This window comes from Trichomycterus rosablanca, chromosome 9 (genome assembly GCF_030014385.1).
Source record: "Trichomycterus rosablanca isolate fTriRos1 chromosome 9, fTriRos1.hap1, whole genome shotgun sequence".
Taxonomy (NCBI): domain Eukaryota; kingdom Metazoa; phylum Chordata; class Actinopteri; order Siluriformes; family Trichomycteridae; genus Trichomycterus; species Trichomycterus rosablanca.
The window spans coordinates 13,521,567-13,547,687 of NC_085996.1; the positions used below are offsets into that span (position 1 = coordinate 13,521,567).

A 26,121-nucleotide genomic window follows, 5' to 3' on the forward strand; every position below is an offset into this window, starting at 1 on the left:
TTACAGTACTGGTACAGTATACAGTCTGAGCAATTGAGGGTTAAGGGCCTTGCTCATGTGCCCAACAGCAGCGGCCTGGCAGTGGTGGGGCTTGAACCAGCATCCTTCTGATTACTAGTCCAGTACCTTAACCACTAGGCTTTTTATTACTGTTCGTAATAATACAACCCCAAATCAGAAAAAGTTGGGACACTATGGAAAATGCAAATAATAAAAAAACACTTACAGTGTATCACAAAAGTGAGTACACCCCTCACATTTCTGCAGATATTTAAGTATATCTTTTCATGGGACAACACTGACAAAATGACACTTTGACACAATGAAAAGTAGTCTGTGTGCAGCTTATATAACAGTGTAAATTTATTCTTCCCTCAAAATAACTCAATATACAGCCATTAATGTCTAAACCACCAGCAACAAAAGTGAGTACACCCCTTAGTGAAAGTTCCTGAAGTGTCAATATTTTGTGTGGCCACCATTATTTCCCAGAACTGCCTTAACTCTCCTGGGCATGTAGTTTACCAGAGCTTCACAGGTTGCCACTGGAATGCTTTTCCACTCCTCCATGACGACATCACGGAGCTGGCGGATATTCGAGACTTTGCGCTCTTCCACCTTCCGCTTAAGGATGCCCCAAAGATGTTCTATTGGGTTTAGGTCTGGAGACATGCTTGGCCAGTCCATCACCTTTACCCTCAGCCTCTTCAATAAAGCAGTGGTCGTCTTAGAGGTGTGTTTGGGGTCATTATCATGCTGGAACACTGCCCTGCGACCCAGTTTCCGGAGGGAGGGGATCATGCTCTGCTTCAGTATTTCACAGTACATATTGGAGTTCATGTGTCCCTCAATGAAATGTAACTCCCCAACACCTGCTGCACTCATGCAGCCCCAGACCATGGCATTCCCACCACCATGCTTGACTGTAGGCATGACACACTTATCTTTGTACTCCTCACCTGATTGCCGCCACACATGCTTGAGACCATCTGAACCAAACAAATTAATCTTGGTCTCATCAGACCATAGGACATGGTTCCAGTAATCCATGTCCTTTGTTGACATGTCTTCAGCAAACTGTTTGCGGGCTTTCTTGTGTAGAGACTTCAGAAAAGGCTTCCTTCTGGGGTGACAGCCATGCAGACCAATTTGATGTAGTGTGCGGCGTATGGTCTGAGCACTGACAGGCTGACCCCCCACCTTTTCAATCTCTGCAGCAATGCTGACAGCACTCCTGCACCTATCTATCAAAGACAGCAGTTAGATGTGACGCTGAGCACGTGCACTCAGCTTATTTGGACGACCAACGCGAGGTCTGTTCTGAGTGGACCCTGCTCTTTTAAAACGCTGGATGATCTTGGCCACTGTGCTGCAGCTCAGTTTCAGGGTGTTGGCAATCTTCTTGTAGCCTTGGCCATCTTCATGTAGCGCAACAATTCGTCTTTTAAGATCCTCAGAGAGTTCTTTGCCATGAGGTGCCATGTTGGAACTTTCAGTGACCAGTATGAGAGAGTGTGAGAGCTGTACTATTAAATTGAACACACCTGCTCCCTATGCACACCTGAGACCTAGTAACACTAACAAATCACATGACATTTTGGAGGAAAAATGACAAGCAGTGCTCAATTTGGACATTTAGGGGTGTAGTCTCTTAGGGGTGTACTCACTTTTGTTGCCGGTGGTTTAGACATTAATGGCTGTATATTGAGTTATTTTGAGGGAAGAATAAATTTACACTGTTATATAAGCTGCACACAGACTACTTTTTATTGTGTTAAAGTGTCATTTTGTCAGTGTTGTCCCATGAAAAGATATACTTAAATATCTGCAGAAATGTGAGGGGTGTACTCACTTTTGTGATACACTGTACGTTCCTTACTTTTATTTGATTGCAGACCGGATGAACCTGATATATTTCATGTTTTTTCTGCTCAACTTCATTTCATTTATTAATAAACATCCATTCCTGCATTTCAGGCCTGCAAAACATTCCAAAAAAAGTTGGGACAGTAAAGCATTTACCACTTTGTAATGTTGCTATTCCTTTTCACCACACTTAAAAGACGTTTTGGCACCGAGGAGACCAAGTTTGTGATTTAGTGTTTCATTCTTCCTGCAAACACGTCTTAAGATGTGCAACAGTACGGTAGGTCGTCGTTGTCACATTTTTCACATTTTTTGCTCTAAGATCTCAATGTACTTTTCTGCATTAATGCTGCGATCACAGAAGTGTAAATGACCTTTGCTAAGGGCACTGACACAGACCCATACCATGACAGACCCTGGCTTTTGGACTTGTTTCTCATAACGGTCTGGATGGTCCTTTTCGTCTTTGGTCCGGAGCACACGGCGTCCACTTTTTCCCAAAAAAGACCTGGAATGCTGATTCATCTGACCACAATACACGTTTCCACTGTGTGATGGTCCATCCTAGATGCCTCCGAGCCCAGAGAAGTCGACGCCGCTTCTGGACATGGTTAACATAAGGCTTCTTTTTTGCACAGTAAAGTTGTAAGTGGTATTTGTGCATGTAACTCTGTATTGTAGTGCTTGACAAAGGTTTGCCAAAGTAATCCCTCACCCATGTGGTTATATCAGCTATTGTTGAGTGGCGGTTCTTGATGCAGTGCCGTCTGAGGAATCGAAGATCACAGGTGTTCAGATTAAGCTTGCACCCTTGGCCTTTACACACAGAAATTCCTTCTGATTCCTTGAATGGTTTAATGATATTATGCACTGTAGAGGGAGAAATATGCAAATCCCTTCCAATCTTTCTTTGAGGTTCATTGTTTTTAAACATTTAAATCATTTTCTCACACATCTGTTGATAAACTGGAGATCCTCTGATCGTCTTTGCTCATCAAAGACTCAGCCTTTCCTGGATGCTGCTTTTGTAGCAAACCATGATTGCAATCACCTGTTGACATCAGCTGTTTGGAATCACATCATTGTTTAGTTTTTACCTCATTACTAGCCCTAAATTGCCCCCGTCCCAACTTTTTTTGGAATATTTTGCAGGCTTGAAATGCAGAAATGGATGTTTATTAATAAATGAAATGAAGTTGAGCAGATAAGACATGAAATATCTCAGGTTCATCCTGTCTGCAATCAAATAAAAGTCAAAGTAAATGTAAGGAACACTGCATTTGTATTTTTCTGATTTAGGGTTGTAAAATAAGTCTGTTAAACCATTCTCAAAAATTTTGAATATAATTGTAGGATACTGCATCCTGCAAGAATCACACCAAACTAGACTAAAACAGTAAAATGCACACTGCACAGATCCGGGTTTGAATCTCAGTGGTGCTTTTGGCCTGCCAGACGTCTACCTGATTCCTCAGACATGGCTGGCTATGTCTTATGAAGGGCGGGGGTGGCTGTGAATGGACCGGGCACAACCCTAACTAGACCAAATCCATCTTTTTAGTCACTTCTCTTATGAAGACCAAACTGTGTCACTATCAGGGTTCTCGGGTGGCGCAGAGGTACAATACGGTACCCCACAATTGCTGAGATCTGGGTCTTAATTCTCAGCGGTGCTATCAGCTGGCCGAGCCTCTACACAGACATGATTTACGTATTCAAGAATGGGCATTGGCATTGGCAGGTGCCTTGTCTATGCGCTCTAGGTCCCAAACCTGAATAAAAATATAAATATGTAGACCAAAATGATCCACTGTGGCGACCCCTAAATATGTGAGCAGGGAAGAAAAATAGCCGGTTTGCCATGTCGTGTGTGGTACTAGCACATCACGGTTTATTAGTAGTCACAGTAAACGTTACGACGTGGGCTTGTCTCCATAGTTACTTACTTACTAATCCAGCCTTGGGTAATGCTCCAAGAAACAGAGTCACATGGTGCACCAGTGGTCAATCCAAATGTTGATTGATCTGGAAAGAAAGACTCCATTAATCCAGCGAGTGGTTCAGGCTGAAAACCTTTGACCTCAGACATATCAGTAGAGATCAGCAACCCCCCTCCCCCCCCATGTAAGATCTTGATCTTATAAAGCTCCTAAAGGGGCTCTCCATCCTGACGTTGGGGGTATAAATACTGCTCTCATGACAAGGTCACGATGACTGAAGCCAAAAAGAGAGCCCATGCTTTAGAGTAACCCTGTGATTTACTTTGCACACGCCCTCCAGTCACGCTCATTGGCAGTGTGTTGGGGGATGGTGGGTTGGAGCATGAATGAGATGGAAGCATCATAAAAAAAATCATGAGAAGAGAATGGGTTTAGATCCCAGAGCAGCAACCTGCATATTGGCAAATATCTGCCTTCTAAAGAATCTACATGCTTCATGATATTTGAATTTTGTACTACAACCCCAAATCAGAAAAAGTTAGGACAGTATGGAAAATGCAAATAACATGTTTGATTGCAGACAGTTTGAATTTTTTATCTGCTCAACTTCATTTCATTTATTAATAAACATCCATTCCTGCATTTCGGGCCTGCAACACATTCCAAAAAAAGTTGGGACGAGGGAAATAATGATGATGCGATTTTAAACAGGTGATGTCAACAGGTGATTGTAGTCACGGTTTGGTACAAAAGCAGCATCCAGGAAAGGCTGAGTCTCTGATGTGCAAAGATGATCAGAGGATCTCCAGTTTAAAAACAATGTACCTCAAAGAAAGATTGGAAGGGATTTGCATATTTCTCCCTCTACAGTGCATAATATCATTAAACCATTCAAGGAATCAGGAGGAATTTCTGTGTGTAAAGGCCAAGGGCGCAATCTTAAGCTGAAGGCTTGTGATCTTCAATCCCTCAGCCGGCACTGCATCAAGAACCACCACTCAACAATAGCTGATATAACCACATGGGTGAGGGATTACTTTGGCAAACCTTTGTCAAGCACTACAATACAGAGTTACATGCACAAATGCCACTTAAAACTTTACTGTGCAAATAAGAAGCCTTATGGTAACCATGTCTAGATGCGGCGTCGACTTCTCTGGGCTCTGAGGCATCTAGGATGGACCATCACACAGTGGAAACGTGTATTGTGGTCGGATGAATCAGCATTCCAGGTCTTTTTTGGAAAAAAGGGTCTGTCTTGGTATGGGGCTGTGTCAGTGCCCTTGGCAAAGGTCGTTTACACTTCTGTGATGGCAGCATTAATGCAGAAAAGTACATTGAGATCTTTTCCAGGGACGTCCATGCATTTTTCAACAAATGCAAAACCACATGCTGCACACATTACAAAGGCATGTCTGTGGAAGAAGAGGGTACGGGTACTGGACTGGCCTGCCTGCAGTCCTGACCTGTCCCCAATAGAGAATGTGTGGAGAATTTTGAAACAAAAATGTGACGACGACCCCGTACTGTTGCACATCTTAAGACGTGTTTGCAGGACGAATTAGACAACATAAAAGCTGAAACACTAAATCACTTGGTCTCCTCGGTGCCAAAACGTCTTTTAAGTGTGGTGAAAAGGAACGGCATCATTACAAAGTAGTAAATGCTTTACTGTACCAACTTTTTTTGGAATGTGTTGCAGGTCTGAAATGCAGGAATGGATGTTTATTAATAAATGAAATGAAGTTGACCAGACAAAACATGAAATATCTCAGGTTCACCCCGTCTGCAATCAAATAAAAGTCAAAGTAAATGTATACGTTGAATATCAGAGTATGCTGTTTATCTCTATGTTTCATATTTCATCCACAGGACAACATAAACGTAGACGAGGCGGCCCGGTTCCTGGTGGAGCACATTCTCCTAAATGACAAAGGCCTTCCGTATGAGGAGAACAACACAGGCAGCATCAAGCTGGACCAACAGCCCATAACTGCGGAGAGCAAGTCAGGCTGCTGTTAGCATCGGTTCTCGATCTGTTCGTTTAGCTGTCGTAAAGGAGAGGCTATCATCCTGGGACCAGAGATCAGAAGCCCCCATCAACCTGTCCATTCCACCCTTCACTTATCTTCACCCTACACTTCAAACCAGTGGCATCAGAAGACGTTCAGTGTTGGCTTAGCCATGAATATGATGCCTTGTGTAGTGACCACCCATCTCTCTCGTCTCTCTCTCTCTTTCTGAGTCAAAACTGTTTATTATAAGGTCTTAAATTCTGTCAAACCAACAATAGGAGTTATACACCACATGACCAAAAATATGTGGACACCTAATCATGAGCTTGTAGGCTATTTCATTCCAAAACCATAGGCATCAACATATAGGGACAGTGGTAGCCTAGTAGGAAGAGCGTTGGGCTACTAATTGAAAGGCCATGCAGCCACTGTTGGACCCTTAAGCAAGGTCCCTAACCCTCTCAGCTCCAGGGGCGCCATGCAATGGCTGACCCTGCGCTCTGACCCCAGCTTCCAAACCACCTGGGATGTGTGAAGAACGTATTTCATTGTACTGCACACCTGTATATGTATATATGACAAATAAAGGCGTTCTTCTTCTAAAACCAACATACGGTTGATCCACATTTGCACCCATGACCTCCTCCCAGCTTTTGGAACAACTATGGCTCAAAAAAGACAGCACCATTCCAGTTCACCCTTAAGGTGTTTAATGGGACTGAGGTCAGGGTTCCACACAGGCCTCTAGTCAACCTCTAGTTCTTGTCAAACCATGTTTTTATGGACGTCTTGGTCCATGGCTTGCAACTGGTTTCCATATATAGTTAATTTTATAACATAATAATAACAGGAGTAATAAAACTCCTCAACTCAAGAAATAGGAAGGGTGTCCATATACTTTTGGGCTTATGGTTGTAGGTTTAATTTGGGGATCTTAATCCCATTGCTGCCCAATTTAGATTTTGCTTGTTTCCACCTTCCATTACGCTTCCTCTCTACTGATGCTGATCTCCACACTGGTTGAGGAGAGCCGAGTCTGACCCACGGCCCCTCTGTCACGTGTGCGAGTTCATATGGGGATCAGCTTTGTGTACGGAGAGCCACACCCTGACCAACGCATCGTCCCTCGTCTCTGTACAGGCACCATCAATCAGCCAGGATCAGTTATGAGGTCCCTATCCGGCTCTCACCCTGAATGAACAACAGCCAATCGTTGTTGTGTAGGCGCCTGATGAGTTTCGAACCGACAAGTTTGAAATGTCAGCTCTGGTGTGCTAGTGCACTTTACCACTGGGCCACCTGAGCACCATAACCTCAGTTTTAAAGGGGTGTCATTGGGCAGTTCAACCAATTAAGTCTTGATTTGATGATCAGAGGGGCTACTGGAATAAAAGACCAGTCAGACTTTGTTGGGGCTCAAATGATTCTAAAAATAAATGGACAGTAGGACAGCATTGATTTGCAATTCCTTTATGATCAACTTTTAATTAATCAAAAAAATAAACAATATGCTGATTGTTAATGTAATAGATGCAACATGTTCCACTGTGTTACCTCTACTTTTGTAATAATTTGGGAACTGATGACACAAACTGTTGTCGTTGTAAAAGTGAAAATGTATAGCTTATATGAGGGATCTTCGAAAAGTTTCCGCACTTTTATATGTTTGTTGGAAACAGTGAGGGTGGGAGGAGGAATAATTGGTTGTGTCTGAGAGACGCTTACAGTCTGGATTTAGTGCCATCCGATTTCCACCTTTTTGGACCACCCAAAGAAGCTTTAAGGGGAAGAAGATTTTCATGTGATGCATCAGTGCCTATGCGCTAAACCAAAAACATGTTTTGCTGATGGCGCAGCGGTAAAACACACGCTAGCACACCGGACCTGGGATCTCGAATACATCGTATGGAATCTCGGCTCTGCCATACGGCTGGGCTGAGCGGCCACATGAACAACGATTGGCCTGTTGTTCATACATGGGTGTAGGGGTGGGGTAGTACTAAGCCAGATAGGGTCTCCTCGTAACTGATGCAACTACGACCTCTGCTGGCTGATTGATGGCGCCTGCATCAGGGTGATCCGCGTCAGCACTCACCTAGTGCAGGTGAAAAAATGCATACGGCTGCTGCCCACGTGTCGGAGGGGATGTAGGTAAGCTTCGTTCTCCTCAATCAGAACGGGGATCTGCATTAGTGTAGAGGAAGCAGGACTCAATCGGACACGCTAAAACTCGGGAGTAAATGCATAAACAAAATACAAAAATGTTGGGACGCTGGAAATATTGCATTCAAAGGTGTAGAAAAGTGATGTCATTTTTATTTGAAATTCTTAATATTAGTTTTAAAAAGTGCGGAAACTTTTTGAAGAACCCTCATATAGATACATAGCTTCACACGTATAACACTTGAGCTGCTCAAAAGATTGGGGGGGGGAGGGTGTTGTCATATATTGCTTTTCATACTGCAGGCAGGTCAGTGTAGCGCCTGCACTCTTACACTAGGAAACCACACTGTTGTAATGCATGCAGAAAGTGGCTTTGCATTGTTGAAATTGTCTTTCTAGAAATAATTTAAAAGGCGAACATACCAAAGCACACATTTCCACATATCCATCTCAGATGAACCTGGATTTTGTTGATACATACCAGGGCTGTCGTTAATTGCACTAATTAACACAATTAATGCACTCACTCACTTTTTTAACCACTTATCCAATCAGGGTTGCAGGAAGGGGGGGGTGCTGGAACCTATCCCAGCTTTTCAATGGGCGCAAGACACACAGTAACATCACACATACACACACCCTTTAACCTATATAACAATTCAGTGTCTCCAATTAACCTGACTGCATGTCTTTACATTTACATTACATTTATATTTTTGGCATTAGCAGACACCTTTATCCAAAGTGAGCAATTTAGGGTTAAGGGCCTTGCTCAAGGGCCCAACAGCAGCAACCTGGTAGTGGTGGGGCTTGAACCAGTGACCTTCTAATTACTACTCCAGTACCTTAACCACTGGGCTACGACTTACCCTTTTGGACTGTGGGTGGAAACCGGAGCTCCCGGAGGAAACCCACACAGACACGGGGAGAACATGCAAACTCCACACAGAAAGGCCCCGGACCGCTTTGCCTGGGGATCGAACCCAGGACCTTATATATACACCTATATATATATATATATATCCGATCAGCCATAACATTAAAACCACCTACTTGTCCAATTTGATCAGCTCCACTTACCATATAGGAGCACTTTGTAGTTCTACAATTACTGACTGTAGACAGAAACTAATCTGTTTCTCTACATACTTTGTTAGCCCCCTTTCATGCTGTTCTTCAATGGTCAGGACCACACAGGACCACTACAGAGCAGGTATTATTTAGGTGGTGGATCATTCTCAGCACTGCAGTGACACTGACATGGTGGTGGTGTGTTAGTGTGTGTCGTGCTGGTATGAGTGGATCAGACACAGCAGCGCTGCTGGATTTTTTTAATACCGTGTCCACTCACTGTCCACTGTATTAGACAATCCTATCTAGTTGGTCCACCTTGTACATGTAAAGTCAGAGACGATCGCTCATCTATTGCTAGAATAAAAATGTTGGTGTTATTTTGTTATGCTTGGGCCACTTTAATCATGCATCACTGTGGTAATTTGCACTGCTTTAGTATAGTGACATTGTGTTTATACTGCACAGCGATAATACAGGGTTTTACAGTAAGGTAATGTTTACTATGGAAGCACTTCTGTAAGTCGCTCTGGATAAGAGCGTCTGCTAAATGCCGAAAATGTAAATGTAAGCTTGTCGGAAGTGCTTTTTATTCATTGCAGATGCATGTTGGTGTTTATGCAGTGCTGTCTTAAATGTCACAGTCATTCAGTTTTTTTGGCCTTGCTGTTTATGTGTATAGTTTTCTCTGAATATTTTGAATCTTTCTATAATATTATGGACCGTAGATGGTAAAATGTTGTTCATATACTGTTGGACTATTCAATTACAAACTTTGAACCATACTTGCTTGTAAACAAATCCAAATCAGGTGTTGTTTATCATTCCACAAACCAAATCTTATATTAAACCTGCACCAAGTTTTGAAATATGTTGCAGGCATGAAAATAGGAATAGTGTATAATGTATGTACATTACACTTTTCTTTTTTGTGCTGTTATCAATTAAATACATCCACTCACATACTGTCCCATTTATAATTATTATTATTATCAAGATCAAGATCGGTTTAATCTAAAGCTAAAAAAAAAGCTAATGTTGAATTTTCCAATGCGCTTGTGACTTATGCTGGCCAAGGTAGGCTGCAAGCTAACACACCCTTCCTCTTTACCCAAGTGAATCCGCCAGACGCTTATTTTCACCAGACAGAGTGCTTTAACAACTACGGTGGAACATGCTATGCTTTCTGTATCCCCCCCACTGTTCTTGACAGCCCCTCAACCAGACAGTACGTGCCAATAGTGCACAGATATGAAGCTGACTTCCAACTCACCATTCTTTTCCTCATACACCTGTAAGTGTATCTACAGAAGCTGACGTGAACCAGGTCTCAGGGCCTTGCTGAAAATTTTTTGTATGGATATCTGGTTGACATTTTAATGCACTGCCTAGTAACACATTGCTTCTACTGAAATCAAGGACATCAGTTTATTATAATGAAAGCCCATGCAGCCTGAGATTTCATAGTTACACAGCCTGACTATAAAGGATTTTAAATTCATGTATCATGAATTATCATGATTAACAGTAACTCAAAAATCTGGATTACATAATGTCTTTTACATTTGTGCTTTTTACAAGTATGCTAGGTCTGCTTGCAACCAACAGGCTGACAGGTAATTTAGAGGGCCTACAAACTTCATTCATTCATTTATTGTTTGTTTTACCAGCGCTTCATTATTCAGGGTCATTATTCAGAGTGAAAGGTAGGAAACATTTTGGACAGGTTGCCAGTCCATTACAGGAAAAAAACACTCACACTCACACTCAGGGCAATGTTTGTATCTCTAGTTAATCTGACTGCATGTCTTTGGTCTGTGGGAGGAAACCGGAGCACCCAGAGGAAACCCACACAGACACGGGGAGAACTCCGCACAGACTGGACCCGGGCCACTCCACCTGGGAATGTTCCAGAGTATTTTGCAAAGTTAACAAAGATAAAATGCATGATCGTGGCTAAATTTCTAACTTTTCCACTGTTGTGAACTATTTTGGTTTAACTTCTCTTAGTCCTAAGTAGGGCTGGTATCGATCCGATACTCTGTATCGGTCCGATATTGGCCCAAGTCACTGGATTGGATATTGGAAGGAAAAAAACGTGTTATCTGATCCGATACTGTTGCTTAATGTAAATAACACTTAATGTAAATAAGGCCATTGTTGGCATGTAAAGCAAATAACACATGAAGATACGTTCCAACAGAGTGCCGTTTATTGCCAGCTCACTCGGTGCATCAAAAGGTGCATCTTAATGACATCATTAACACGTGCCACTGATCTACAACTCATCTGCAACAGCCGTTTAGAAACTTAACATTTAGCATTTAAAAAAATCATCTATTACTGCCACAATAAAAATCGCTTTATAAATGATAATTTGCTCACCTGAGATAAATGAAACCTTAAATAAATAAAATCTTATCCCGGCTTGGAGATCTCTCACATCCTCAACCATTAATCCATTAGTGTTATGAAATAAAACAAACTACACCGTTTCCCGTTTAGCCACAGACGTCCTCTTCAAAATCCAGCAGGGTTTAATAATCTAAAAACGTGACAGAACTTAAACGGAAAATCTCAACCACACTCTGTGTCGATTCTAATCGGTACATCGTGTTTGGACGACACGCCGTAAAGCGAGATGTGTCACGTAAGTGAAACCAAAAATGCTGCTTAATGTTCTGTGTAAAAGTTCAAATAAAAACAGCAGTTGTGCATAAGTGTGATGTTGTAGGTTCTGTATTTATTCCTTTAGAATATTTGATTCACAGTCTGAGCAATGTTATTTAGACATGTATTATTACTGCTTAGTTGTTTGAGAGGAGAAATGATGGTATCGGATTGGTATCGGTATCGGCAGATACTCAATTTGCAGTATCGGTATCAGACATAAAAAAGTGAGATCGAGCCAGCCCTAGTCCTAAGTTTCTGGCATGATCGAGAATGTGTTACTTTCCTTGCCTTTCCTTGTTTCCTCAAACACATGGACGTCATCCATAGCATCAGCTATCCATTATAAATATTTTACATGGACATGGGTGTGATTACTAAGTGAAGATGTATTTTACTGAGAACTTGTTTGTGATGATGTGATGGCAGGTAATAAAACAGTACAGAATAAAGTTTGAGAATGTATTCATGCTTATGCACAGAGCTGAAAGACTGCCTTTGTGGAAAAAAAAAAAAAGTATTATATGAAAATCTAATCAATGTTTGGTTGTTATTATTTCTAAAGTGGGTGATGCACAACACTAGGGTTCTAGGGTCCTAGGTTCAAACCTTAATATCAGTTAATGCCATTAACTAATAAAGTGTTCATATGAATATCATTTGTGTCAACCAGGGTTGGGCTCCTAGGTGGTTCTGGATTCTCCATGACCTTGATCAAGTCACTACAGAAGATGGATAAATAACCACTAAAGAAAACACTGGGTGCAAGGACGAAGAGCAAAAGGGTTGCTGTAGATTTGGCACCTGGACCACCTGCCGTATAATCATCCCATTCACCCAGTAACCGGCAACCCAATCAAGATGTTTTCAGCAATCGTGAGATGAACCTCACTGTCATTTTTAAGTCATTTTTGCCATAGCTTCTCTATAAATACCATTTTGCCCAGTCTCTTTATTATTTCTAATGGTGGAATCATGGACGCTGACTCGATCTCAGAAGGCCTGCAGTTCCTTAGATTTTCAGCTGGGTTAATTTGTGAAAATTCACCACAGATAATGGCTCCCACTTTGAGTCATAGTGCCTTAAATAGCTTTGTTACCCTTTGAACACTGATATCTTGTAGCTTTCTCATTTTTGTAGGACTGAGGGGGGGCAATTACTTTGTTTTACATAACCTGATTAAATAAAATGTTGATGTTTTCTCAGTTTTTTAGATTTTATGAATTTTGGTTAAAAGATCCATTTACCATACAGAAGCACTTTGTAGTTCTACAATTACTGACTGTAGTCCATCTGTTTTACATACTCCACCACAGAGCAGGTATTATTTGGGTGGTGGATCATTCTCAGCACTGCAGTGACACTGACATGGTGGTGGTGTGTTAGTGTGTGTTGCGCTGGTATGAGTGGACACATCACTGTCACTGCTGGACTGAGAATAGCCCACTAACCAAAAATATATCCAGCCAAAGTGCCCCGTGGGCAGCGTCCTGTGACCACTGATGAAGGTCTCAAAGATGAGCAACTCAAACAGCAGCAATAGATGAGCGATCGTCTCTGACTTTACATCTACAAGGTGGACCAACTAGGTAGGCGTGTCTACTAGAGTGGACAGTGAGTGAACACGGTATTTAAAAACTCCAGCAGCGCTGCTGTGTCTGATCCACTCATACCAGCACAACACACACTAACACACCACCACCATGTCAGTGTCACTGCAGTGCTGAGAATGATCCACCACCTAAATAATACCTACTCTGTGGTGGTCCTGTGCGGGTTCTTCTTCTATATGGTAAGTGGAGCTGATAAAATGGACAGTGTGTGTAGAAACAAGGAGGTGGTTTTAATGTTATGGCTGATCAGTGTATATGATGTTCACAAGTATGTGGATGCCAGGCCTAAATATTTAAATTAAATGATATGCTTCCAACTTTGTATCAACAGTTTGGGGAAGGCCCTTTACTCTTTTAGCATGACTGTACATGGAAAGAGATGCTTTGATAAGTGTGATATGAAGAAACTCCAGGCCACTGGATTATTTTTACAGCATGTGTTATAGGCTTTGTTTAGTCATGTTATTACAAGAAAGGGCATTTCCTCAAACTTGCCACAAGTTTTTCCCATGGACTTGGCATGGGGTGTTGTTTCCAGTCCCTTTGTATTAAGAATTTGGCATTCTGTCCAGATCCACATCGCTTTTCCTCTGAGTACTTAGGTTTCCTCCCACCTATAAAAACATGAGCCACATTGTGAAGGGAATGACTGAAACCCTGCAATGGATTGGTTCCCTGTCTAGAATATTCCTGCCCCTGTGCTCAGTGTTTTCTGATAGAACTTGACCCACCACAATCCTGACCAGGATAAAAATGAACAAAACTGAAAAAATTGATAGTTATATAGTGATACTTCACAGGCGAAGGGTCACTGTCCACAACAGCTGCAGACACATTGGTGCCTGGGGGGCCACTGCGGGGTTGGCAAACCCGTCCGCAGCGGCTGCAGGGAAAGGTCTAGCCAGGGTCCGAGGTCTCACCCACACGGTTTTCCTTCAGCGCGTCCCGGCACTCTCAAAGGCTGAGGTGGCTTTATTTATGGTGAAGCGCCAGGCATCCCGGTCAGCGGCAATATTGGACCAAATTTAGCACGGGTGGCTAGGTTCAGTATAGGTCACTTGGCAATGTAAACAATCACTAAATGTGGGGTCATGGGTTTTTAAACGTACCATTCTATGAGTCACATTAGTTAGTTTAGCTCGCCTATATACAGTAAGTCGATTCTTTCGGTTCCGAAACGGCTTATTGCTACTTCACTGCAAGTCACATTAATTAGTTCGGCTCGCCTGTGGGAGTCGATTCCTTCGGTTCTGAAACGGCTTATTGCTACCAGTGTTGCCAACTTAGCGACTTTGCCACTATATTTAGCGAGTTTTCAGACCCCTCTAGCGACTTCTTTTTATAAAAGCGACTAGCGACAAATCTAGCGATTTTTCTGGTGTTATTGGAGACTTTTGGAGACTCGGACGTGAAAGCACATATCGTTCTGCAGTTACTGTCTTTAACGAGCAGTGGGTGCTGCTGTTGTTCTCTCTTGATTTATCCTACTTAAAGTACCCATTAATTTGTCCTACCGAGCATGCGCACATCTGTTTTTGATTTGTTGAACGCCTATAATTTTGCTGCCATTGCCTAATTTATTTCTGCTAGTGATTAGTAATGTGTGGTTTTAGTTTTAATTCCTTTAAAAGTTTAAAGTTTAAATGTACGTAATGCCGTTATTATGTGACTTATTTTGTATTCTATTTCAGAACTATGCAAGGTGCTCAAATTAACTATACTTGATTGCATACAGTTGAATAACAGGTGTATATCTAATGCTATGTGTTAACATTTTATTTAACCACGTTTATACATGCGTTCAGTGATTTTAGAGCGTTTTTCATACATCTAGGGAAGCCAGTCATTTTTAAATAACCATCTGCGACCTTAACATTACGACAACACAAAAAGTATCCGGTTATTTTTCAGTTTTGTGCTTAATTAGCAGTTCAGTTGGTGCAGTAAAGGTTGTGTCTAATAAAGTTCATTACTGAGTGAATATGTTGAGCATTTATTACGTTATCTTGTACTCATGTACCTTGTACAGCACTTTGGTCAACATAAGTTGTTTTAAGAGTGCTTTATAAATAAAATTTACTTACTTACTTACTTACTTAGCTGTTTGTATACGTAAAACAATTTTGTTGCTTTTACCTTGTCAGTTCAGTTCTGATTATTTGTTCCTTATTCCATGTTTTTGTAGCTATAGATAAGATCTGTGTGATCTAGTTTTCTCAATGGGATCTTATCCAACAGGGTATGATAAATGATGGAGGCGAAACCTTAGAAGATATGCCTCATAGAGGGTTAGCATATTATTTACTACAAAATGTTTTGTATACTGGCTAATATAAAATTTAATTTTCATTTAATTAAAATCCTAGTAAATAAATTTGAGATATATGTCTGAGATACTGGATCTATCGAGATGTGCTACCTATAATTTATAAAAAGAGATAGACCTATCGACATGTGCGAATGCTTGTGCAAATTAGGCGATGATGTCATTTAGTTTCGTAGTTTAGTTTCACTGCGAGCGGTGTATATATATAATGTCTTGGGTTCGATCCCCAGGTGAGGTGGTCCGGGTCCTTTCTGTGTGGAGTTTGCATGTTCTCCCCGTGTCTGCGTGGGTTTCCTCCGGGTGCTCCGGTTTCCTCCCACAGTCCAAAGACATGCATGTGAGGTGAATTGGAGATATTAAATTGTCTATGACTGTGTTCGATATAACCTTGTGTGAACTGATGAATCTTGTGTAATGAGTAACTACCGTTCCTGTCATGTAACCAAAAGTGTAAAACATGACGTTAAAATCCTAATACGGTGGCTAAGTGGGTAGCACTGTCGCCTCACAGCAAGAAGGTCCTGGGTTCGATCCCCAGGTGGAATGGTCCGGGTCCTTTCTGTGTGGAGTTTGCATGTTCTCCCCGTGTCTGCGTGGGTTTCCTCCGGGTGCTCCGGTTTCCTCCCACAGTCCAAAGACATGCAAGTGAGGTGAATTGGAGATAATAAATTTTCTATGACTATGTTCGATATAACCTTGTGAACTGATGTATCTTGTGTAATGAATAACTACCGTTCCTGTCATGTAACCAAAATTGTAAAACATGACGTTAAAATCCTAATAAACAAACAAACAAACTTCGCTACGAGTCACATTTATTAGTTCGGCTCGTCGATAGGAGTCGAATCCTTCGGTTCCGAATAGGCTTATTGCTAATTTGCTGTAGAAGTGATTCCTAACTTAAAGAGTCGACTCTTACCAGGGAGTCGAGCTAATTAATGTGACTCGCTGAGTCTCGCTGAGTGACTTGCTTGGTCGGAATATCCATTACTAAAGTATTTACATTTCATATAGCACGTTATAGCGAAATTCCAAATGGCTATAAGTACCATAAATAGGGTGTACATTAATGACCCCCATCAGCTTTAGCAGTATGAAGCGTATTCATTACGAAGCCGTTTGGAAGTCCCACGTGATATGAGCGCCTAGCAACAGTACAAACTTCTCTAGGAGTAGCGGTGGGAGCGGAGGTGTTTATACTGAATAAAGTCTAAATAAAGTATAAGTATAAGTTCAGCTTTATTACTGCCCAAAAGTACAATGTCCAAACCATCAGCCAAGAAAAAAGATTCGTCCTCCGGGAGCCGCGTCTCTTCTTCACAAGGACCCTCACCTACAAAAGAGTAAGAACTGTCAACTCTGAGATGCTTCTAGTATAACTAGTTTAACACTAGCAAACTAATATTTAATACTTGTTTGTTTACATGCTTAGTCTAATATAAACTTCTTGGGGTTTAAGGGATTGAACATTTATTGGGTTACTCTATGTGCACTACATTGCCAAAAGTATTCACTCGTCTGCCTTCACCTGCCTATGAACCTGAGTGACATCCCATTCTTAATAGGGGTTTAATATCATGTCAGCCCACCCTTTGCAGCTATAACAGCTTCAACTCTTCTGGGAAGGCTTTGCACAAGGTTTAGGAGTGTGTTTATGGGAATTTTTGACCATTCTTCCAGAAGCGCATTTGTGAGGTCAGACACAGATGTTGGACGAGAAGGCCTGGCTCGCAGTCTCCGCTCTGATTCATCCCAAAGGTGTTCTATCGGGTTGAGGTCAGGACTAGTGATGGGAATTATGGATCTTTGAAGGGAGCCGGATCTTTTGGCTCTGTTCCTTTTAAAGAGCTGTTCAAAAAAATGACTTTGTTCTTTTTTTCAGGCAGCGAGAGGCGCTAGATAGATAGATAGATAGATAGATAGATAGATAGATAGATAGATAGATAGATAGATAGATAGATACTTTATTTATCCCGAAGGAAATTATTAGTCTCCAGTAGTTTAACAAAGAAGAGAAAACTTAATACAAATACAAAATAAGGTAAGTAAAGAAATAAGGTGCATTAATACAGCATGTGGTATGCAACAGAAAAACAGCATGTGCAAATTGTGCATCTGGTACATGTGATAAAAGCAGTATTGTAACTATTCTTATAAACAATATATACAAATATATAAGAATAAATATAGAGATAAGGATGTTGTTATAGTTATAAATATCTACAATGTATAATTTATGGGTATATATATGTATATAAAATAGAATATGCATAGAGATTGTGTATCAGATATAAAATATGTCGGACATAGTAGGTATGGATGAGAATAGTGGTGGTAACATACAGATAATAATAGTAGCAATGTATGTAGATAAAATTATAAAATTATAACCAATATATACATACAGGTATGAAAACAAGAATGTAAGTACGGAATATGTAAAGTGGCAATACAACTGTATGTTTGAGTTGTTGATTAGGTTTAACGACCCCGTCGTTGTGTGGTGTTAAACAGTCTGACTGCTTGTGGGTAACTATAAGACCTTAACCCCCTTCCCGATATTAATATTAGTGATGAACAATCATGCAAATTTTGCTACCTTGCCTTAAATGTAGGCCTAATTGAGACAACACTTAAATGAGAAAAAAAGATTGTTGTCAGAAGTATACAAATTGACAACAAGTATATTTTAATAACAAAAATAGTTTAAAACAATTGCAATAAATTATCTGTTGTATAACTTGTAGCCAAACTGGGCTTACATTTCAAGCATAAAAAACATAAAAAAAACCCAAAAACAATGTAGTAAAATTTACAAAAATTTGCAAGAAACAAGTTCTTTGACTTTTGAAGGTCCGCTCGGTAATACGTGATAGAGAAAAAACTAAAGGGAAGAGACATACTGTGGTTGCATTGCATTTAGTTTAAGAGAAATCCTCTCTTGTGCAGAGATGTGACTGTGTTTGTTTCTGCTAAGCGGAATGGGTGGATTACCGCCGATAAGAACTGTGCACAAATAGAAATATATTATAATGGCTCCCAGAGGTGTGACTCGGTTCCTTTTGATCATTTTAAAGGGCCGGTCAATAGAATCGGATCGTTCGCGAATGACCCATCACTAGTCAGGACTCCAAACTCGCTCATCCATGTCTTTATGGAACTTGCTTTGTGCACTGGTGCGCCGTCATGTTGGAACAGGAAGGGGCCATCCCCAAACTGTTCCCACAAAGTTGGGAGCATGAAATTGTCCAAAATCTCTTGGTATGCTGAAGCAACTCCCAACTCCTGAAAAACGACCCCACACCATAACCCCCCCCCCCCTCCACCAAACTTTACACTCGGCACAATGCAGTCAGACAAGTAGCGTTCTCCTGGCAACCGCCAAACCCAGACTCATCCATCGGATTGCCAGACGGAGAAGCGTGATTCGTCACGCCAGAGAACACGTCTGTACTGCTCTAGGGTCCAGTGGCGGCGTGCTTTACACCACTGCATCCGACGCTTTGCATCGCGCTTGGTGAGGTAAGGCTTGGATGCAGCTTCTCGACCATGGAAACCCATTCCATGAAGCTCTCTACACACTGTTCTTGAGCTAATCTGAAGGCCACATGAAGTTTGGAGGTCTGTAGCGATCGACTTTGCAGAAAGTTGGCGACCTCTGTGCACTATGCTCCTCAGCGTCCGCTGACTCCGCTCTGTCATTTTATGTGGCCTACCACTTCGTGGCTGAGTTGCTGTCGTTCCCACCATCCATTCACTCACTCACTCACTTACTCACTCACTCACTCACTCACTTTCCTAAGCGCTTATCCAATAAGGGTGGGGTGGCTGGTCCTGGAGCCTATCCCAGCTTTTTAATGCTGGGGCAAGGCATACAGTAATACCCTTGATGGGGTGCCAGTCCATTACAGGGCAGATACACATACACACCCATTCACCTATAGGGAAATTCAGTGTCTCCAATTAACCTGACTGCATGTTTTTGGACTGTGGGAGACCTGGAGCTCCTCGAGAAAACTCACGCAGACACAGGGAGAACATGCAAACTCCACATGGAAAGGACCCGGACCGCCCCACCTGGGGATCGAAACCAGGACCTTCTTGCTGTGAGGTGACAGTGCTACCCACCAAATCATTTCTGCTTTTTAGCCATCGGGAGGTGCACTTGTCAGTGAGTGCACTCTCAGTGCTGGTCCCAAGCCCGGGCAAAGTATTAAGTGTGGTGTCAGGAAGGGTGTCCGTGTAATATCTGAAATGCAGACCATATCCGGTGTGCATTTACAGCTTTATCCCAGTTTTTCAATGGGCGCAAGGCACACAGTAACACCCTGGACGGGGCACCAGTCCATCGCAGGGCAGACACACACACACACACACACACACACACCCATTCACCTATAGGGCAATTTAGTGTCTCCATTTAACTTGACTGCATGTTTTTGGATTGTGGGAGGAAACCGGAGCTCCCAGAGGAAACCCACACAGACATTTACATTCATCTGAATAAAATAACTACAATCAGAGAAAGGTGACAGTACAAATAATGATGCTTTGGCTCTAGGGTATCCTCACTAGTGGTCGGTTCCTCTGACGGTCTGGCTGAACTGAGGAGAACCTGCTTTCCTCTCTGGCCTGATTGGAACGACACTGAAGTCAATGCAGAGAAATGGGAAGCAGTAAGAGGATCCAAGGATGGCAAGACCGGAAAGAGTCCACTCAGTGTAAGTATAAACGGACTGTTTAGCATATACAATAACTGACTGTAGTCCATCTGTTGCTATGTCACCCATCTACTCCATGTCATAGATAAAAGGGACTCTTTGGGAAGTGGACCATTCTCAGCTGTGCAATGACACTAATGTAGTAATAACATGATAGTATGTGTTGTACTGGGATGTGTATCAGGTGCAGCAGTGTTGTTGTTTTTCTCTGGGAGGAGAACAGTGCTCTAGCTGATCTCCAGAATAGTTTTGTGGATGGGAAGGGCATAATGATTAGATTGGTCTGGGGAGAATGGGCAGGCAGATTTAAGATATATTAAAAAGTCTATATGTGCCCTGGTCTGATAAATCTTGGGCCAGACTCTTGCATAAACAGCATGAATTTATGGGCACAACTGCCTTGTGTCAACAGCTCACTTTGATAGTGGTGGAGTATTGGTAACCATGTGCATTAATTTATGGCCACTATTCTCCCGTATTACTATGGCTATCATCAGCATAACAATATGAAATGTCACAAAGCACAAGTCATTGGGTTCATTGAGTTTACTGGCTCTCGATGACCTTATCAGAGTTGAATTCAGTAGAGCGTGTTAGGAATGTGGTAGAACTGGGTAAATCCGCAGCAGTTAAATCGTGATAAAGCTGCAGCAACTTTGTGTTGCAATGTTTTGGGCATTCATGTCACAAAGAATTAAGGCTGTTTGGAAAGTACGAAGTTGGGTATGTCTGAGGGGGTGGGGAGGTGGCCGAGGCCTCAAGATGGATTGGTGCCCTGACCAGGTTGTATTACTGCATTGTAAGAGTAAAGCAATAGTAAAATAAGACAACAACAAAAGAAATGAAAAATAACAATTCTGTAAACAATGGTGCACACTGAATTCTGGGTAAAAACTGCATCGACTTTTTTACTTTTTTTTTTTTTAGCAATTGTTTGATGACCCAGATGGAAGGGTTGAGATGCCGGCGTCTTTGAAAGTTCATGTTTGGAAACGTCCGTCTGAGTTTATAGTAAACAAGGTAAGTCCATCCATTCATCTATTCATTCATTCATCCATCCATCCATCCATCCATTCATTCATTCATTCATCCATCCATCCATCCATCCAACGAATGGGTTGAAGTATCTCCAAAAAATACCTGATCCATCAATATGTGGTTATATCCATCCATCCATCCATCCATCCATCCATTCTTTCATTCATCCATCCATCCATTCTTTCATTCATCCATCCATCCATTCTTTCATTCATCCATCTATCCATTCTTTCATTCATCCATCCATCCAAACAGTACCCTATCCATCAATATGTGGTTATATCCATCCATCCATCCATTCATTCATCCATCCATCCATCTATTCTTTTATTCATCCATCCATCCATTCATTCTTTCATCCATCCATCCATCCATCCATTCTTTCATTCATCCATCCATTCTTTCATCCATCCATTCTTTCATTCATCCATCCATCCATTCTTTCATTCATCCATCTATCCATTCTTTCATTCATCCATCCATCCATCCATCCATCCATTCTTTCATCCATCCATCCATCCATCCATCCATCCATTCTTTCATTCATCCATCCATCCATTCTTTCATCCATCATTCCATCCATCCATCCATTCTTCCATCCATCCATCCATCCAACGACTGGGTTGAAGTATCTCCAAAAAAATACTCGATCCATCAATATGTGGTTATATCCATCCATCCATCCATCCATCCATCCATCCATCCATCCATCCATCCATTCTTTCATTCATCCATCCATCCATCCATCCATTCTTTCATCCATCCATCCATCCATCCATCCATTCTTTCATCCATCCATCCATCCTTCCATCCATCCATCCTTCCATCCATCCATCCATCCTTCCATCCATCCATCCATCCATCCAACGACTGGGTTGAAGTATCTCCAAAAAATATCTGATCCATCAATATGTAGTTATGTGTATCCAGCCATCCGTCCATTAGTCCATCCATCCATCCATCCATTCTTTCATCCATCCATCCATCCTTCCATCCATCCATCCTTCCATCCATCCATCCATCCTTCCATCCATCCATCCATCCAACGACTGGGTTGAAGTATCTCCAAAAAATATCTGATCCATCAATATGTAGTTATGTGTATCCAGCCATCCGTCCATTAGTCCATCCATCCATCCATCCATTCTTTCATTCATCCATCCTTCCATCCATCCATTCTTTCATCCATCCATCCATACTTCCATCCATCCATCCATCCATCCATCCATCCTTTTATCCATCCTTCCATCCATCCGTCCATTCTTTCATCCATCCATCCATTCATCCATCCATCCATCTATCCATTCTTTCATTCATCCATCCATCCATCCATCCATCCTTTCATCCATCCATCCATCCTTCCATCTATCCATCCTTCCATCCGTCCGTCCGTCCGTCCGTCCGTCCATCCATCCATCCATTCTTTCATACATCCATCCATTCATCCATCCATCCATCTATCCATTCTTTCATTCATCCATCCATCCATTCTTTCATCCATCCATCCATCCATCCATCCATCCATTCTTTCATCCATCCATCCATCCTTCCATCTATCCATCCATCCATCCGTCCATCCATCCATCCAACGACTGGGTTGAAATATCTCCAAAACAGCAAAAAGTACTCACAGACAGCTTTGTTGAGTACCCACCAACACTGGTTGGGAATTTTTGCCAATATTTATTGATGGCGTCTGATACAGACCATCAGAAGGGCACAGTGGCTCAGACTTCAAATCCTTTTAATTTTGGTGATGAGATGAATGTGCCACAATACACAGTGAATCAAACTCTTCTGTGTATGCTACTGCATAGTTGCAAGCCCATCAAAGTGCCTTTACTAACTTCAAAAACGCTACAGTGGGCACACAGGCAATATTGGATGCACTGGACATCAGGGCAGTGGAAGAAGACTGGGTGGACAAATCATGAGATGGTTCTAGAATGCACTGTAGGACATGGATGATGGACCATTCTTAGCAAGGCAATGATACTAGTATGGTAATGACTTGGTACTGTTTGTTGTTCTGGTACGAGTGTATTAGGTGCAGCAGTGTTGTTGGGATTCCTAAATACTGTTTGAACTCACTGGCTTTAATAGCAGTAAGTTCAGTATAACACAGAGTCCATACCTAATATTACCTAATACCTAAGGAACAAATGGGCAGTGGTGGTCCCTTTTTATTTGACATATGGGGTTTAGTACTGACAATGTGTACAGAGCAACAAATGGGCTACAAACAGTAATTGTATAACCACAAAGGTCATCTGTATGGTAGGTGTAGCTCATAAAATGGTAAAATGTTTGATTCTTTCTTCCCCTTGATGTTGTGACTCCATTGGAGCAGTTCACATGGAAACAGGTTAAACCTTGTATTACTAATTCTGTGCCTACAACACCGACACCATCCTAATTTTAAAGCAGTCACAAATTTAGATCCCATTAGACATCTGCCCATTCAGCTACAGGCTCTATATTCTTGATCATGTATTAAGGTGAAACATCCCATATTCTGTTTCTGTGCCTAATAAAGCCATCTGCATTCTGCTGGTCTCACATGATCCAGCGTACTAACCAAATTTCCTCATCCAGAGATTAATCGGCGCACAGTTGCGCCTCATAGTTCGTGGAGTGATACACCCACGAGGAAGCAAACACAGTCGAGGCGAGCCGGTGCACCGAGGTCAATCAGCTCGACAGTCGCCGGTCTGCTTACGTGTGAGGGGTCTAATTGACGGAATGAATCGAGGTCGGACCCTGTTTTCATTTCCGTGCCAGTGCTGGGTCTAGGCGACAGAATGAAGTCTTTTCCCCCCTCAGAGTGCGAGTCTTTAATTAAAATTTGATTAGGGAGCCTTTAGAGTCCATTAAGAGATCATAATCAAGCATTCATAGAGCTCAGACTGCAGCGGGTCACCATAATGAACGAGAGCACTGATAAAAAGAAATGGGATGGAGAGTGTGCACTCATACTTGAGAGAGAGCGCTGGTTTAATAAATGGGTTTTAAACAGACGCTTATTGTCTCTCAGACTGGGTTCAATGTTGTTTAGTACTGAGGGGCCAGCTTTGGGCAGGAAATCAGTGGTTGTTCAGTGAGGTTAAATACATCTGTTAACCACCTCCTTGTTTCTACACTCACTGTCCATTTTATCAGCTCACTTACCATATAGAAGCACTTTGTAGTTCTACAATTACAATTACTGACCGTACCCCCACAGGACCACCACAGAGCAGGTATTATTTGGGTGGTGGATCATTCACAGCACTGCAGTGACACTGACTGTGTTAGTGTGTGTTGTGGATTTTTAAAACACCGTGTCCACTCACTGTCCACTCTATTAGACACTCCTACCTAGTTGGTCCACCTCGTAGATGTAAAGTCAGAGATAATCGCTCATCTATTGCTGCTGTTTGAGTTGGTCATCTTTTACACCTTCATCAGTGGTCACAGGACGCTGTCCACTGGGCGCTGTTGTCTGGATATTTTTGGTTGGTGGACTATTCTCAGTCTAGCAGTGACAGTAAGGTATTTAAAAACTCCAGCAGTGCTGCTGTGTCTGATCCACTCATACCAGCATAACACACACTAACACACTGATAATGATCCACCACCCAGATAATACTTACTCTGTAGTGGTCCTGGGAGAGTCCCGACCATTGAAGAACAGCATGAAAGGGGGCTAACAAAGCATGCAGAGAAACAGATGGACTACAGTCAGTAATTGTAGAACTACAAAGTGCTTCTATATGGTAAGTGGAGCTGAAAAAAGGACAGTGAGTGTAGAAACAAGGAGGTGATTTTAATGTTATGGCTGATCGGTGTATATTGTATACATTTTTACTTCATAACCAGTAGTATTGTTGCGCCTTATTACATATAACAGATACAGTGGTAAAATAATGGTTTTCGTTGCACTGTATGTCAGTTTAAAAGGATGATGTGGAAGGTAATTTTATTTATTTATTTATTTTGTTTCCAGGCCCCAGTTGTGGTTGAAAATGAATCAACATTTGATCTCGCGTCAGCCAATGAGCACTTGCTTTCCAGTGAGGTGAGTAACAAAAAACAGCTGTACAGTGGCAGATTCTCACAAAGAACATCCCTAAATGACTTGTTTAACAGTAACATTAATGAAACAGTGGCTTCTTTAAGGGTCGTTAGTTTATCTGTAAACCATTAGCATCCTTAAGGCCTCCGCATACTTCCTGCGAAACTAAGTATAAGTAGAAACTAAGAAGCCGAACACGCCTTCGCAAGCTTACAAGCTTCGCAGCGAGGATCCGCAGAGCAAGCCAGTCTCTTGGACGCTTATATTGCCGCGTGTTGCGGCATCACAACGACAGTATGGCCACCAAGATAAAAGTATACAGGGCAATAGTCCTCACCAGCCTTCTATACGGGTGTGTGACATAGACACTGTACAGAAAGCATATTAAACAGCTTGAGCGCTTCCACACCCGCTCATTACGTTCGCTGCTTGAAATTAAATGGCAGGACAGAGTGTCCAACATCGAAGTCCTTAAAAGAGCTTCGCTGGATGGGTCATTTAATCCGTATGTAGGACACTCGAATGCCTTGGCAGGTTCTGTATAGCGCCCTCTCCCAAGACCAAAGATCTAGAGGTGACCCGAGAAAACGCTACAATAAACTAGACACCTAATAAACTAGACACCTGTGCAGCAGATAGAAAA

General features: G+C 42.0%; 2 protein-coding genes across 2 annotated transcripts in view; both read left to right on the forward strand.

Annotated features, from left to right (window-relative positions):
* rab32a (RAB32a, member RAS oncogene family) overlaps positions 1-7,342 on the forward strand; it is a 43,762-nt gene extending 36,420 nt beyond the window's left edge. Inside the window, exon 3 of the mRNA XM_063001159.1 lies at positions 5,679-7,342. Within this exon, the coding sequence (XP_062857229.1) occupies positions 5,679-5,828 (150 nt within the window). The 3' untranslated portion in view covers positions 5,829-7,342. The remainder of the gene's footprint in view (positions 1-5,678) is intronic.
* A 9,487-nt stretch (positions 7,343-16,829) lies between these two features.
* The window catches only part of adgb (androglobin), a 101,404-nt gene continuing 92,112 nt past the window's right edge, over positions 16,830-26,121 (forward strand). Inside the window, 4 exon segments of the mRNA XM_063001160.1 lie at positions 16,830-17,008; positions 20,227-20,386; positions 21,314-21,406; positions 25,410-25,481. Of these exon segments, the coding sequence (XP_062857230.1) occupies positions 16,926-17,008; positions 20,227-20,386; positions 21,314-21,406; positions 25,410-25,481 (408 nt within the window). The 5' untranslated portion in view covers positions 16,830-16,925.